Source organism: Cydia splendana, chromosome 18, assembly GCF_910591565.1.
Source record: "Cydia splendana chromosome 18, ilCydSple1.2, whole genome shotgun sequence".
In the NCBI taxonomy this organism is placed as follows: Eukaryota; Metazoa; Arthropoda; class Insecta; order Lepidoptera; family Tortricidae; genus Cydia; species Cydia splendana.
The window spans coordinates 4,841,617-4,857,588 of record NC_085977.1 but is presented as its reverse complement, the minus strand read 5'-3'; the positions used below and the strand labels follow the sequence as shown (position 1 = coordinate 4,857,588).

The window sequence follows — 15,972 nt, the reverse complement described above, 5'->3', positions numbered from 1 at the left end:
ATCGTCAAAAATCGATGACGTAATTTATGGACAGCCCCTAAGCGGAACGCTTCAGTTGTCAGAGTCATTGTCAGAAGAGACAGTTATCATTCTAAACTCTTGTTAAGATTATACGGAGGCTAGCTCAAATGAAGCCTCAAAACATGAAACCATAAACTTTTATAAACAGAAAAATGTTATACAACATGGCAACAACCTTATTTTGGAATGCGTGTACGAGTACCTTCGTACTCTACTTCTTTTAGGTGTTCAGCAACACTTTTCAAAATTTAAGAAATATACAAATGTAGTGCATGATTATTTTCTATCGTTTTTTCACGGAAACGTACGAACGTGTCTTGATATTTCAGTCAGTCTCGGTACAAAAGGTTGACTGAAGTGGCATGCCAATACGAACGTTTCCGAGAAAATACGATGGAAAACAATTATGAAATACACCTGTGCAGTCAGCAGCAGAAGTTGGTAAGCGGGCCAGGTGTTCAAAATTACCTTGACACGCACTTATTATCTTGACAATAAAGTCGCGTCAAGATCATTTTGAACACCTGACCGGCTTAGCAACTTCTGCTGCTGACTGTACGACAAAACTTTTGATGGCCCCCAGTTTATGTTTTATGGCATGGCGTATATGTGGCACTTTCGCCAAACAAAAATGTGTTTTATGCTAACGAGATAAAGGTGATTGTTGGTAAAGCAAAGTTTCTATCCTGATCTTACCAGACATTCTAAAGCAGGGTTTCTCAACCTTCCTAACCTTAGGAGTCTTTTTTCGCACTCATTCGTCCATATATAATTTACGACGAAAAAATCTTCACTGACTCCAAAGGGCTTTATGGTAAAAGGTTGAGAAACACTGTTCTAAAATGTTACTATATTAATCATTATTGTAGATAATATTGTATTATGATTATTTATTGTTATTAAAATTATAAATATTTTTAATTTACTCAAGTTTTAATTATTGTATATAAGTACTAAAATGTATGTATTTATCAAATCACTGCAGCGAATGAAGCGAAAATGTCAAAATGTTGATCAGTAGCTCAGAAAGTTTGGGAACAAGTGTTATAACTGATGCACCAATAGAGCGTTCCAGTGAGATTAGAAGCCAATAAGGCGTTTTAATTAAATATAAAGTGTTCTATACAGACCACAGACAAGACATCCTCCAGACTGAGCTCTACCCCCTCTGCCACAATATACAGTAGTTTTACTCCATTTTCGAGTCGAAAGTGTATTTGTGTGACGTCCGTGTCTTTGAACGGACCAATCACGGCACGGGACCTCGCTCACCTCGTCCCCCGCACCCCAGTATTTTTGGCAGCATCGGTTTCATGAAATAATTGCTCTAAACTCCGTCTAGAGGATTCCTGGTCTATGATTTAGACAAAAACGTACCACTTTGTCGGTCAATAAGCGATTAGTATGCGATTTGTATGTAACGTCTTACCCCCTTATTCATAAACGCGCTACAAATCTCAATTAGCTAATAATCGTTTGTCCTTATCTGTCATTTTGACTTATGTATTTGTAAGAAAGGGCTGAAACATAATTTAACTAAATCAGGCCCGTAAAGTTTTATGAATAAGGGGTTAGTGCCTTATTGATAACCGACAAAGTGGTAAAGTCGCCATCAGATATATCGGAGCGTCCAAGGTGCTCACAAATATCTAAACACGCCTCTATTGTCTCTGCGTTAGAGTGGGTCCTACCCCCGCCCACCAGGGGGAGTATACACCTGCCACGTGTGTGAAACAGGGACCCTCTCTCGCATATGCCTATCCTCGTAAGACCCAAGACAATTTTTGCGCTTTTGAATTTGGAACCGTCTTTTATTTCTATAAGAGTTCATAAAGGCGTATCCAGATTAGTCAATTTTTCGCCAATCTGATTCAATCGAACCGATCGAATCAGGAGGTGCGGACGCAAATACCAATTTGACTCGCCGAATTCAACCGCCGATATTGACCGATATTACCGATAAAATGAGGTGCGGACGCAAGAGTACCAATTTGTGAGGCCAGTATTTTCGTTCTGGGGCATTTTTTCAATTTAGAGGGCTCTAATATCACCATAAATCTAAAATTGGAGATGACGCCAACGATTTGATCAGTCCCGTCTGGATAGCACTTAACTCAAGTTTCATGTGTACTTGTACAAGTACGCGGGGACTTACGAGGCTATAGGTACAACCACGAACGCAAGTGTCGTCACCGGGATGCTGCTTAAAACATCTGACACAGATGAAAAGGCCTCTATTATTAGAGCGCGTGTTCAGATATTTTTGAGCACCTCGGCCGGTCCGATATATCTGATGGCGACTGTGCTTTTTGCCTGAAAATGGTTCAATTTTCAATTTGTATTGTTAAGGTGATCTTCGCAACCTACGATTTGCAGGTTTTGGACCCGATGTGGTAATTTATTATATTGTAATTGATATTTAGAGTTAGACCAAGATATGTTGCAACGATTTCGATAGCACACGCAGTGCAAGTGTTATTTATACGTCATAATTTCGTACAAGTTTGACGATTAATACATTCATTGCCGATGCATTACGATTAAATAGTTTCGTGACGAGAATTCGCGTCTTCGGCAATGAATGGGTAACACAAATAACACTTGCAGTTCGTGTCCTATCAAAATCGTTGCAGACTTATCTTGGTCTAACCCTATAAAGAATTGGAACTGTTATTAGATAGGTGAGAGAATTTAATCCGCATTTTTTTCGGTCACGTCTCTATTGACAGTTTGAGATTCTTAGGGCCGTGGAGTTACTTGTCAAGAATCCATTTTATAAGCCCAATTTTTTTCGAAATATGCACTTTTCCATTGTAATATGAATTAGGAAAATTTACTGAATGTATGTATATTTAATATTACTTTTCCAAAAAAGGTTGGTTTTGGAAAAGTTAAATATTTTCTCAAAATATGCATGTTCTAAAATTAATAGATTATTATTTTCTTTGGATTTCAATATAATCTAAACTTTAGGTATACCTTTTTTGCACTTGCAAACTTACGTTACTTACTACAGCATAAATGTGTCGCTTAACTTCAAACTCGTGTAAATCCATTCGACCATCGCAAATATCTACCCTATTACCTTTTCTTAATACCAAAATCGCATAATCAGACAGATGGATTTACCCGAGTTTGAAGTTAAGCGACTCAAATAGGCTTTATAAATAACATTTCCATAGGCTTTACTAACATTGTTGGTGTATTTTAGACATAACTTGTGTCTATAAGATGGGCGTCACAACATCAACCCGTCTATAATCGATCGACGATTAATTTCAAAATCGATTGTCTTTGATCGATGTTACGATCGACGATTAATTATTTAGGTCAGGGGCCCACAGATGACCAGTTCGCCAGACGATATCAGCCTGTCAGTTGTTCGGAACTGTCACCTTTTGCGTTTAACTGACAGGCTGATATCGTCCGGCGAACAGATAATCTGTGGGCCCCTTTAGGTAATACATTACTCCTTTTTTTTTGGGAAAGTGTATATTCTGAAAAAGCATTTCATATTTTACTATAAGTTGCCTGGGTTTGGGAGTTTTGAATAGTTCTTCACAGGCCCTGAACGGTAGAAATCCGTCGCCATATTTTACTCTAGCATATAACTTCGCTTTGTACAGTCGGTTAGCTCGAGGCGGGCGCGTGCAATCGGAATTCTGTACCTTAGAAACTGAGTCAATTTAAAACGTACACTATGTAAAAAGTTACAGTGGACCGACGCCTGCTTTGATGTTTGCGTAAATGCCGACACCGCACAAGAACACAGTTAGGTGATCACAGACTTACCCAACTGCCCAATAGATAAAGAACATTTCAAATAAGACACGCTAGCCACTAACAATGGCGATGTATGCAGCGCGGGTGCGCGCGGTCCTTATAGTTCTTGTCATTTAATATATGTTCTGTATGGCCCGATGGTTGACTGGTAGAGAATGTCATTAGGCATTAAGTCCGCCATTTGTACATTATTTTTATGTTTTGTGCAATAAAGTTTAAATAAATAAATATATACTTACTTTACTCTGTGTCTCAGGTACAGAATGGGTATACCGTATACCCTATTTGTTCTTTAGAACTAAAATGTGTGAGATTTTGAACTCTATTTCTTAATCAATAAGTTCCATGGAACGAATAGGGGAAGCCACGGAAATGAGGGTGTCAATTCGGTGTAAGTGCTTGTGTGTGTGTGTTACTGTCGACATTCCGGGGCCGGTACTTAATATAGCTGTCTCATTCTCACAATGTTGGCCAAATACTCTTGCTCTTTCTTTGGTACTTTAGAAACAAATGATACATGATTTTATATCGCCAGGTGACAAGCAAAACTCACTAATTACCACCACAAGTCCATAGCCATAGTGAACCATATTAGTGCTAAAAGAAGGTTGACTTTTGTTTAATTTTTTTTTAGTTATTAGTGACTTGCTTGTCACCTGACGATGTTAACCTCGTATGTAATTTTAAGGATGCGAACATGATAGATGGCCTCATCAAGGGATCATCATTAATCAAGGGTTTCTTTCGTGTAATAAAGGACAAATAAATAAAATTAAATAGATAATTATGTATGTATTACCTATATGATGGTTGACTTGGAACAGTTAAGATTTAAATATGTACAAATTATCGATTTCTTTCAATGAAATTAGGCATGACATTTAATCACGATGGCATCACTTAAAATTACCTGAGCAATTTTAACTCGTGTAAACGTCAATTTTAAAACTCATTTAAAAGAAGAGTACCGGTAAGTTGTTTTCCATTCAGAGACAGGGAATGTCTATTTAAATTGATGACTTGAATAATGGGATTCATTATGACTACTTCAACTATCGTCCGTTTCGAGCAAGTTAAAAAAAATTGAGTCGCCATTTTGAATCCCACTATTTGAGTCACAACGTCATAAGTGATGGAAGTTGGTTGGAACAGACTGAGTCGGTCTATGAATTTTACTAGCATTTTACTTTATCATTACAAGCATTTTACAATCATGTTACTAGGAAATTTAGTGGAACATACTTTCTGTAATAAATCAATTTTTTTGGTATTTGCTCATTGAAAGCTCTAGTAATATTTTATCCTATCCGATACGCTTTAGACTCCGAGAAGATTGTATAGATTATTGTAAGAAGCCTTAGAGAGGCAGAATTTATAAGTTTAGTTTACTTTTGTGGGTGCGCGGGTTTTGGGCAAGACCTTTCTTCTTGACATAAGGGTGCCGTTCCACTGAGGGGAGATGAGAGGAGACATGAATCAACCAATTACAATGGTTTTCTCTCCGCTGGATTACAACCAAAGCTATTGATTGATCCCGCACGTCTCATCTACTAATCTCCTCCGCATCAGTGGAAAGGCAGCCTAAGAACGAGATCTGCAGATCGATGTCGAGTGTGTTATATCGTCAATTTAATTCATAAAAGTTTTCCGAGCGATGCTCAAACGATAGATCGATAAGTTCAAGTAGTAAACATGTCAAACAGAAAGGCTACGGCCAAAAGACTTGCCGCTAAAATATGGAAGTATTCAACTTCTCACATGTATACTAAATCGATTTTTTATAATTATTGTGGAAATAAGATCGACATTCTAGAGAGGGTAGAATGCATCCATGTTTTTACACTTAAACTGTCGACGGCACAAACAGATGTACAATTTTCTACTTTATCGCAATTGAATAAAGTTCGAGATTGTATAACTTTGTTCCTTCGTCAATACATCAATTACGCAGCTAACTTTAAATATTTATTTGTTAATATCCATTATGAGAACTAAATGTCCTTAAAGTAAATTCAGTGTGGAGCACATATATAACCATGACAGGATTTTAACGATTTCAGAGAATATTAACAATATGAATGTATGAGAAATATATAACAGATTGTACCTATATTCAAACTAAAAATGGATTTGAACTAAATATACTGGGGAAACTGTTATTGTACGTATGTTGATAAGTTTTCCGATATTGAACTGATATCTAAGTCGCGTGGTAAATATTATTCTGTCTGCAACTGAAATTTACACTTCTGTAAATAAAAGTTTAAAATTTACAATTCTGTTTTTTTTTTCGAGTCTGCAAACAATGTTGTTTTTGTGTCAAGATCATTTTGAACACCTCGCCCGCTTAGCAACCTCTGCTGCTAACTGTAATGTACCAGACTAAAATTACAGTTTTATTGGCCCAATTTGACCAACCAATCTGTCGTTTTTTTATAAAATTCGTACAAACTCCGGTAGTAAAATGACCAATCGAAGGTTTGGCATGTAAGAACCAAGCTAAGTGTCTATCCTCATCAATCTCATCATATCGGCATCAGAGCTAATCTCGTCCAGAAGTGACCCGCTATCTTCCGGATGTCGTCCACCCAACGAGCCAACGGACGCCAGGCGCTTCTTTCATCCGGAAGCGGCCACCAATCCGTTAACATTTTGGTCCACTTACCATCACTGCCTAGCAACATGTCCCAACTCCATTTTAGTTTGGTAATGACACGTAATGACGTATCCCATCTTGTGTCTATCGCGTTCAAAAATCAAATAAATGAAACAAAATATAAGTGAAGCATGATGTTTTTATTAGCAGAAATAATAATGTAATGTTAGCAACTATGTTATAATTAATTAAGTACGATTTTGCACATATATATTTCTACATAACATGACAATCACAATATATATAAACGAATCTATGGAATGAACACAATATAACCGTGCGAGTATTGCTTGCTGGTCACTTCACCTATCTAGTTAAATAAAGAGTTAGTAATAAGTACTAAAATATACATTAGAGTATGAGACCTTAATAATTCGAATAGTGAACTTTCTACGGGCAAAGCGTAGATTTACAAAAGTAACCAACAATATTTGAAGCCACAATAGGGTATTTGACTACTAGTCAAATCAGTTTCTTTTTTCGAACTGTCAAATCGATTTTGCTATAGTTAAAATTTTTTGAACTGATCTTGTTCACTTACCTGTACTAACAATGGCATTGTTCTATTACAATCCTATTATCTGCTTTTGTTCTTGTAGGCGCCAACCAATTTACTTACAAAATAAGTTAGAAGTACAATGCATGTATATTGAATTCTAAACCTTATTTCTTGTTGAATGGGGTTAAAATGGTCTAAAAAGATAATATCATATTCAATCTTTTGGAAAGTCACATGCACCTTAGCCACGACAGGGACGTATTCGGTGTTAAATAAAATACGTAGAAAGATAAAAATGTTTATTTATTATACATATTAGTTAACAAAAATAATCACATTTAATCAAAATCAACAAGTTCTTATACAAATATATATCAATCTTCAATCTGCAAAATATTTTACATACTACTAGAGCCAAAAAAAGATACATAAGTGTATATATAAAAAAATAATCCCATGTATCCAAAACCAACAGATTCTTATATAAAAACATGCCTATAATCTTAAAACTATAAAATATTTTACATACGTGATATACATATTAAATAAAATATGCAGAAAGATAAAAAAAGTATAATTATTATACATATTAGTTAACAAAAATAATCAAATATAAGCAAAATCAACAAATTCTTATACAAATATATGTAAATCTACAATCTGCAAAATGTTTTACATACTACTATAGCCAAAAAAAGTTACATAAGTGTATATATAAAAAATAATCTCATGTATCCAAAATCAACAGATTCTTATACAAAAATATGCCTATAATCTTAATAAGTACTACAAAATATTTAACATGCGACTAGAACCACAAAATAGTATAAATAATGAGATGTTTTGATAACAGACAATTTGATAACAGGCCAGGTAACAGGCCATAAAATTTCATTATATTATCGGCTCTATAGTCTTATCATAAGGATAAAAATGCTTTGAAGGTAAGAATAACACTTCACACGTTTTGCATTTAGAGATAACAGATGTGCCGCTAGGGTCGTACTCGCATTGTTGCAATTGATAAGCACGTGGTTTATCTGTTTATGTCGGAATGTTATTTAGTGGTATTTTTTTCTGACCTACACCTAAATACAATTGTAATAAAAGAGCGGGCGAGACACCAATAAAAAAAAATTACCTGGCCTGTTATCAAATTGTGGGACACATTATGATATGATAGTTTTAAATCTTAGTGTCTAACTGTTAAATATTTTGTAGTACTTATTAAGATTATAGGCATATTTTTGTATAAGAATCTGTTGATTTTGGATACATGAGATTATTTTTTATATATACACTTATGTAACTTTTTTTGGCTATAGTAGTATGTAAAACATTTTGCAGATTGTAGATTTACATATATTTGTATAAGAATTTGTTGATTTTGCTTATATTTGATTATTTTTGTTAACTAATATGTATAATAATTATACTTTTTTTATCTTTCTGCATATTTTATTTAATATGTATATCACGTATGTAAAATATTTTATAGTTTTAAGATTATAGGCATGTTTTTATATAAGAATCTGTTGGTTTTGGATACATGGGATTATTTTTTTATATATACACTTATGTATCTTTTTTTGGCTCTAGTAGTATGTAAAATATTTTGCAGATTGAAGATTGATATATATTTGTATAAGAACTTGTTGATTTTGATTAAATGTGATTATTTTTGTTAACTAATATGTATAATAAATAAACATTTTTATCTTTCTACGTATTTTATTTAACACCGAATACGTCCCTGTCGTGGCTAAGGTGCATGTGACTTTCCAAAAGATTGAATATGATATTATCTTTTTAGACCATTTTAACCCCATTCAACAAGAAATAAGGTTTAGAATTCAATATACATGCATTGTACTTCTAACTTATTTTGTAAGTAAATTGGTTGGCGCCTACAAGAACAAAAGCAGATAATAGGATTGTAATAGAACAATGCCATTGTTAGTACAGGTAAGTGAACAAGATCAGTTCAAAAAATTTTAACTATACTATGGAATTTATATGAAACACTAGCATGTGGAGTCACAATCAAATTACCTACTCTTTATACGGGTTTTAAAATAGAAAGTGTGTCTAAAAATAACTGCTGTCTACGTTTCTCTATTAATCTTCTGGTGCTTTATTTAAAACATTCTAAAACATTTTTTTTAAATACAGTCAAATACCCTTACTAAAATATATTGATAATGAAACTAAGGTGAAATGGCAAGCAACTCGCTAGCGGATCTATGAAGTTTAAACTAATAAAACAAAATTATATGCTAGGACATCCAAAATCAATAGCACACCCCATCAAGCGCGAATTTTCACAGAACCAACCAAAAAATACCTTTCGTTTGGTGGCAGTCATGCACCTTATTTTGAACTCGGTAAAGCTCAAATTCGAGCAGCAATCACAGTGAAAATACGCTTTTGACGGATAGAACAATTGACCCTGCACTGTAAACACGGCAACCAAGCAGAAATCACAACAGCTCAAGCAGAAAAATGGGTGGAATGCAGCCTAAATTTTAACACTTAAACTTTTTCAGACTGGTGTTTTTGTTCAGCGATCCTTCTGTGATTTTACCACTATACTAGCAAACCAAACTGATGACCAGGGTCGTAATACTTCTCATTCACACTTGCATGGTCGTAGCAAGAGTGAAAGAGACAGTAATATGACCGCGGTCGCCGGTTTGGTGAAAACGATGTAGAAATCATGGGATTATCGCTTGAGAAAACACAAGGATAACAAGCCCTTTCGACAGAAATATTTCAAAAAGTGTTTATGATACACAGGCGGCTTAATACGAGTGGGTGAAAAGGGTGCATGATTAATAAGTTATGTGATGATGTGATAAATGAATTTAAAAACAGGTCAGAAAAACAAACTACCTGTTAACGACAAAAACTTTTTTCTTATAAAAAAAATATGTAAAGAATATGTGACAAACAAAGACACTTAAACAACCTTTAGCATTCATTTATAAGCTGGTAAATGTAGGTTTAAGTAGACTATAAGATTTATGTAGTATATACAGAGCGACATCGTCACTCAGTGACAAAGCTCTTTCAATAAAGAATAAAAAAAAAAATAACCTTTAGCAAACCTAGCTGGTTAGCATCGTAATTCATCAATTTTCTGTCTATGTATAACACTTAAAAACGTGGATTATATTAAAACTTTCATCATATACTTATCAGAAAAGGATGTTTACGACCAACAGACTAGTTTGCTCTTTATTCAACACTAATAGGAAACACTGGTAACTTATTAAGTCGCGTGCGTATTATGCATATGTAGAGAACGCTGAGTGCTATGGCGTAGTGCTGTGGGGTAATGACGTGTGGTTGCGAAGACTGCTCGGCGCGCGGGACTTACAGTTTAGAGCGCAGGTCGGACGTCCCGGCGGCTAATTGTCAGGAGGGATCCTCGAACCTGGAAGATTTTTTACTTTGGATAAAAATAGCAAAAGTACCTACACTTTGGGATAAGATCTGATCTGATCTGATTTAACTCGCTCTGTGTTGTAGTTTTATCGCTGTACATTTATTCAGGTAATACTATGACATAATTTCTACTTCAAATTATTCCTAAATAACAAATATATCCTTTTAAATTAAAGTTATCAACGGTATCATAATATGATTAGAAATAAGTGCTCTATGAACGAAGTTTTGTACAGAGCACTAAAAAGTAGTAGTATTTACTTTTTACTTACTATTTGGCCGACATGCCCCAATTAAATAAAAATCGATACCTACCGAATATGCCCTTGAACGGATCATCAGTTTCTTTTTTAACCGACTTCAATTTCATAGAAGAAGAAGGAGGTTCTGTATTTGGTTGTGGCTATGTTTTTTTTAATGTATGTTCACCGCTTACTCCGAGACCCGTGGGCCGATTTGTTACTTTTGAGATTTACGAAATATAATATCAATATAAATTCGTTAGAAACTACCACCTATACAAGATACATAAATTTACATATTATAGATACAATTTTATAATTAAAACATCGAATTCCTAAGTGATTGTTGAGTTTTATGAACATTTTTCTTCTATATGTTTACATAGCACAGACTATTTGTACAGAGTTCTTTCTTTATTGCCACTTTACAAATGTCACATCAAAAAGCCTAAATCCGATATAAAATTAACAAAACTCCTACAGAAAAAGCTAGTAGGCTCAACTGACCTCATATTCATAGCGTTAGAGTTGCCGGGCTCCATCTTGTAGCCGAGGGTCTCGTAGAACTTGATGAGTTTATCCTTGCAGTCTAGGGACATCTTGTAGCAGCCGACCTCTTGTGCTAGGAGGGAAACTGTCACTACGATCCTGCAAGAAAGGGGGTTATCCGGGTTATAAATATCTGTGGTAAACACAAAAATAAATGGGAATAGGTCGAGCGATAGACAGGCGGAAGAATTTTTGTGTTTCGCGGTAGGCCCTCTGTATTTTACATCTTATATGTAAATAGGGAAGTGCCACAACCGGTCCGAATAAAAATTGTACGTAGGGTATATATGTACGTATTTACTTATTAAGTAAGTCACGTACATCTGTAAAACAATGATTGGATAATCCATGACGTGCCAAAAGGACACATTTAGGGCTGTACATTTATACAGGGTGGCCAAAAAATGTTTATTCCCGTTGCCAGGGAGGTTTTGGGATTATACTGAGCAACTTTTACTATGGGACGAACCTCCAAAATTTACCCTCCCATAGAAAATGGACCAGCCAAAATGTATGAAACAGCCAAATTTTTTTATCGCGATTTCGGGGTTGGTCCCATAGTAAAAGTTGCTCAGTATAATCCCAAAACCTTTCTGGCAACGGGCATGCACTTATTTTTTGGCCACCCTGTATAATACGAATACGATCGGTGATACAAGGTTCACCGGGTCAGCTAGGATCGAAAACAATCCTAGCAAAATTATTAATTATTACTTACAGTTTCCCCAACTGCTTTCCTCTGTACGTATCATTGACCACCACATCCTCAAGTCGCCCACGCTGAAAAATGCAATAGCAATGTTTGAAAAAAATCCGCTTTTGTGATATTTGCACAACGGTAAAAAGTAGATATTACATAGGCTGTACCCACTCGTCGAGAGACCCAGAGACAGGCTGAGAACGAATGTGTACATTTTGCTCTTCTCTTCTGGCTCTTACTCGTGTCGTCTCGCCATTCTCCGATTGGGTAGGTTTGTTTGCTGAGACTCGGCGAGATGCTCTCGACGAGTGCATTACTGCCGGCATCTCAATCTTATTTGCACTCATTGACGTATCATATATCAGGACTGGTCTTACGGGCAATAAGAATGGGGCATGAATGGGGCCAGTACAGCGGTGTGACACCGCTACAACGCGATTGGTTGATGAGTTCGCATCGCGCGCGGGATTGGTCGCAACTAGTTGCGTTAGACTGCACGATTGGCTCGAATTCGTGAGTGACGCCGCTGAACTAGTACCATTTTTAGTGCCCGTCCTGAGATATCCGTCAAACGCTATGGTTTCCTTTTTACACAGTCCAATTATCTAAACGTCATTGAGTTCATTCTAGATCTGTGGTTCTTATAGGCAGGATTTGATAGAATAGGTAATACCGTAATGTATATAAAGATAAAGTACACAGTCGTACCAAAGAGCAGTTGTGAATGAACTTCTGTTCCACGGTGAGCGTGGCGGCGCCGATCAACTTCTTGATGCGCGTGTCCTCTATGACGGTGACGTAGTAGCCGCCCGACTGCTTCATTTGCGTGAAGCGCTCTGGAAATATAACAGTGGAATTTAAGTCAAGGGATTAAGGTTTAAAATCGTACAAATTAAAGTTGCCTGTATTAAACTTTAACCGAATGATAAATATCGTCTCAATTTTTTTCGGTTAAAATTTGTCAAATACGGTTTACAGATATTATTTTGTTTTTGGCCCCATATTAAAAGTTGTTCAGTAAGTATGACCAACATATTCACCACTCAAGAGTTTGGTCAGAGATGACAAAATCTCCTTGTATAATATAATGTCTGGTAATACTAAAAGAAAGATCATTAGAGTGGAGTTAGATTTATTATTTCTGTATGATGCCATACGATTAAATAAAAATTATTAAGCAATGCCTTTCAAACATATTGTTTTATCATTATCATTAATTAGAATAATTAACCACCTTTTTTTACGCAACCTAACAAAGAAACCAGACCGACCAGATTCTAATTAAGATTCTTAATGTGACTGATATTTACGGAGTTATTGCGAAAATCGCGAACAGGAAGAAAATCAGGGTTTAGGAAAGGTTGCCTTGTGCCGGTTCTGAAGGTCATCCACTTCTGACATTTATATAAACTATGTGCGGAATTCGTTGTATATTAATATTATGCCTATTGGACATGTTTTTATCAGCTGAAGCGGATAGAGTGGCCTATAATTTTTTTAATTCAAAATAGTAGCATAATGTTTATTACTTTTCTAAGTTATTCTGGGTTCTGGGTCGTACAGTCAGCGTCGTATAGTAGGTAGCATCTAAAGCTACCTAATGACGCTGACTGTACATAAAGTTTTTCATTAGTACCTACAGTAAGGCATGGTATAATAATATACTCCGCCTGGTACTCCATTCCCGTCTTTTCTAGGTCACCTAACTGACACAAGCCTACGTCATCATGCGACAGCGCTATATGATAATATGCGATAGCGCTATATATAGCGGCCATATTATTGTGACGTAGGCCTGTGTCACTCTGGGAATAGAAGACCATGTTTTATTAGACTATGCAGTAAGGTAAATCATGAATAAAAACTAGGTCGGAGTTGGCATAAAAATCGGCCAAAGACTGTATTCGGTTTCGGTCAGACACTAATGAAAATACAATACAGATTGTACATTTTCCTCTTTTGAATACTGGCATTAAAATTAGGCACTAGAGCCACATGCGGGCATTATAAATGTGTCGCTTAACTTCAAACTCGGGTAAATCCATTCGACCCTCTCAGCAAATCTCTACCCTATTACCTTTTCTTAATACCAAAATCGCATAATCTGACAGATGGATTTACCCGAGTTTGAATTTAAGCGACTCAAATGTTGTTCATACCATAGCATGTGTTACTTTATAAGAGTGTCCATCATATTATGAATGAACCAGCAATACAGTTAAAAATTAATAAACATGTATAGCTAGAACATGCATTTATTGGCACTATCATACATACATTTCAAAATTATTACTTTTACTAACACTGTGTTGTTAAATATTGCACATGCTTGCTAAGTAGTTGGTATACAAATGAGTAATGGTCAAATGTAACCTTTCACTAAGAGAAATTTACAATAAATAGTACAGTTGGTTCCCTAACATAAGTATCAACTTTTCCATACAATTGGTATGGGAACTTGGGTACTTAAGTTGGGGCACTGACCATTCATTAAATTAGCAGCTACTGGGTAAAAAAATACTGTAGAGGCCAAGACCCACTTTATTATTTACCCTAATTATTTCTACCTTACTTGGGTGGATCAACTATTTCTTGTTGTTATTTTGTCCCATCAGCCAGGAGACAAGTCACACAATTTGTTAGAAGAACCGTTATACCACATTTCACCCTGAAACTACCCCAAAAATGCAATTGAATTATATAATAAAATAAATTTAAAAAGCCCTTTATTCATTATAAAAACGGTTACATATAAATTTAAAAATAAAACTAAAACTTAAATTAGTGTCATTCATGAATCCCTAGTGGGTAAAGACCTTTAGGCCTTTGAATCATATAAATGCCATAAAACCAGGATTTAAGGAGAGACCCAGGGGAAACATAACAATGTGGCAACGAGTGACAAGAAATACTTGATTCACCCACATAACTCCCTAGTCATAAGGTGTAAAACTCACCATCAAATTGTTTTTGTGTGACATTCCCAACACTTGTAAGTTGGCTCAGCAACTGCAGGAATCCTTTGTCATAATCTGACCGCTGCAGGGGTCTCACAACCATCCAGTCCTCACCCGGCTGCGCTGCGCTTATTTTTGGCTTGAATGTGGCAGGGCTTTTACTGAAGTCCAACCTCTGCAGAAGCTCGGGGGGGTAGAGGTACTCTGATTTTGCCCCCTGAAAAAGAAATAATGTTATCTATCTTTTGTTCTTTGTATAATGCAGGCATGTGAATATAAAAGAACATCTTAAATACTCAGTTGCGGATTTGCCTCAAAGCACAGTAGGCCCAGGCCTAGGGCAGCCAGATATTAGGGGTGGTAGTTTATATGGTGGGTGCTGAGAAAAAGGTGGCTAGAGTTTACTACAGGGCCTGGGGCCTAGGGCGGCCATGACTGCAAATCCGCCACACTAAATACTTGAAGTAGTTTCAAATTGTAAGTTAATTTATAGTTTCAAAGTAAACTAAAAAGATTTATTTAAATATGCAATAGTAGGAACAAATTTATTTTTCCCGTTTATCAAAGATAACATAAATTATAAGATTGATAAGGTAAACAATAGCTTTGATACAACTTTAAATCAAATATATATTCATTTTATTATTATCTAATCTTGATCTTACCGGAAATCAAAACGGATATCTATGAAGCAGGACATACTGTCTTAATGATTAAGGGTAAAGTTATTTTAGATCTATATAGGTATAGAATCAAGATAACAATATAATTATATAAACGCAATATTAACAATAGAAAAATATTTTTAACAACTGGTTAACGAGTTGATGTACCTAAATGTTCGTATGTTGTTCAAAAATTTAAATAGTCAGAAATAAAATATATTTATAAAATAGTTACCGAGATATTTCTTTCCATTCCCATCGTAGAGTTTTTGTGTAGAACAGTTAGAACTTTAAATTATACACCATTATTTAGCTGAGTTTATTTATGGTAAAAGTCACCACGTCATCGGTTCGTGAGGTGACCATAAAATAAAACGTAGACGCGAGATCCTCAGAGAACTCTAGCTTCGGCTTCACAAGTTCACGGCGTAGCAAAAAGTGAAAGTAATCTGT

At 35.5% G+C, this 15,972-nt stretch overlaps 1 protein-coding gene and 1 long non-coding RNA gene across 2 annotated transcripts in view; one reads left to right on the top strand and one right to left on the bottom strand.

Annotated features, from left to right (window-relative positions):
- LOC134799431 (uncharacterized) overlaps positions 1-6,080 on the top strand; it is a 105,052-nt gene extending 98,972 nt beyond the window's left edge. The window contains exon 2 of the long non-coding RNA XR_010145405.1: positions 5,448-6,080. This is a non-coding gene — a long non-coding RNA (uncharacterized LOC134799431). The remainder of the gene's footprint in view (positions 1-5,447) is intronic.
- LOC134799423 (probable glucosamine 6-phosphate N-acetyltransferase) overlaps positions 1-15,972 on the bottom strand; it is a 70,475-nt gene extending 54,503 nt beyond the window's left edge. The window contains exons 1-6 of the mRNA XM_063771826.1: positions 15,755-15,972; positions 14,855-15,071; positions 12,606-12,733; positions 11,916-11,977; positions 11,156-11,296; positions 10,206-10,395 (exon numbers count right to left, since the gene is read on the bottom strand). Of these exons, the coding sequence (XP_063627896.1) occupies positions 10,377-10,395; positions 11,156-11,296; positions 11,916-11,977; positions 12,606-12,733; positions 14,855-15,071; positions 15,755-15,778 (591 nt within the window). The 5' untranslated portion in view covers positions 15,779-15,972 and the 3' untranslated portion in view covers positions 10,206-10,376. The remainder of the gene's footprint in view (positions 1-10,205; positions 10,396-11,155; positions 11,297-11,915; positions 11,978-12,605; positions 12,734-14,854; positions 15,072-15,754) is intronic.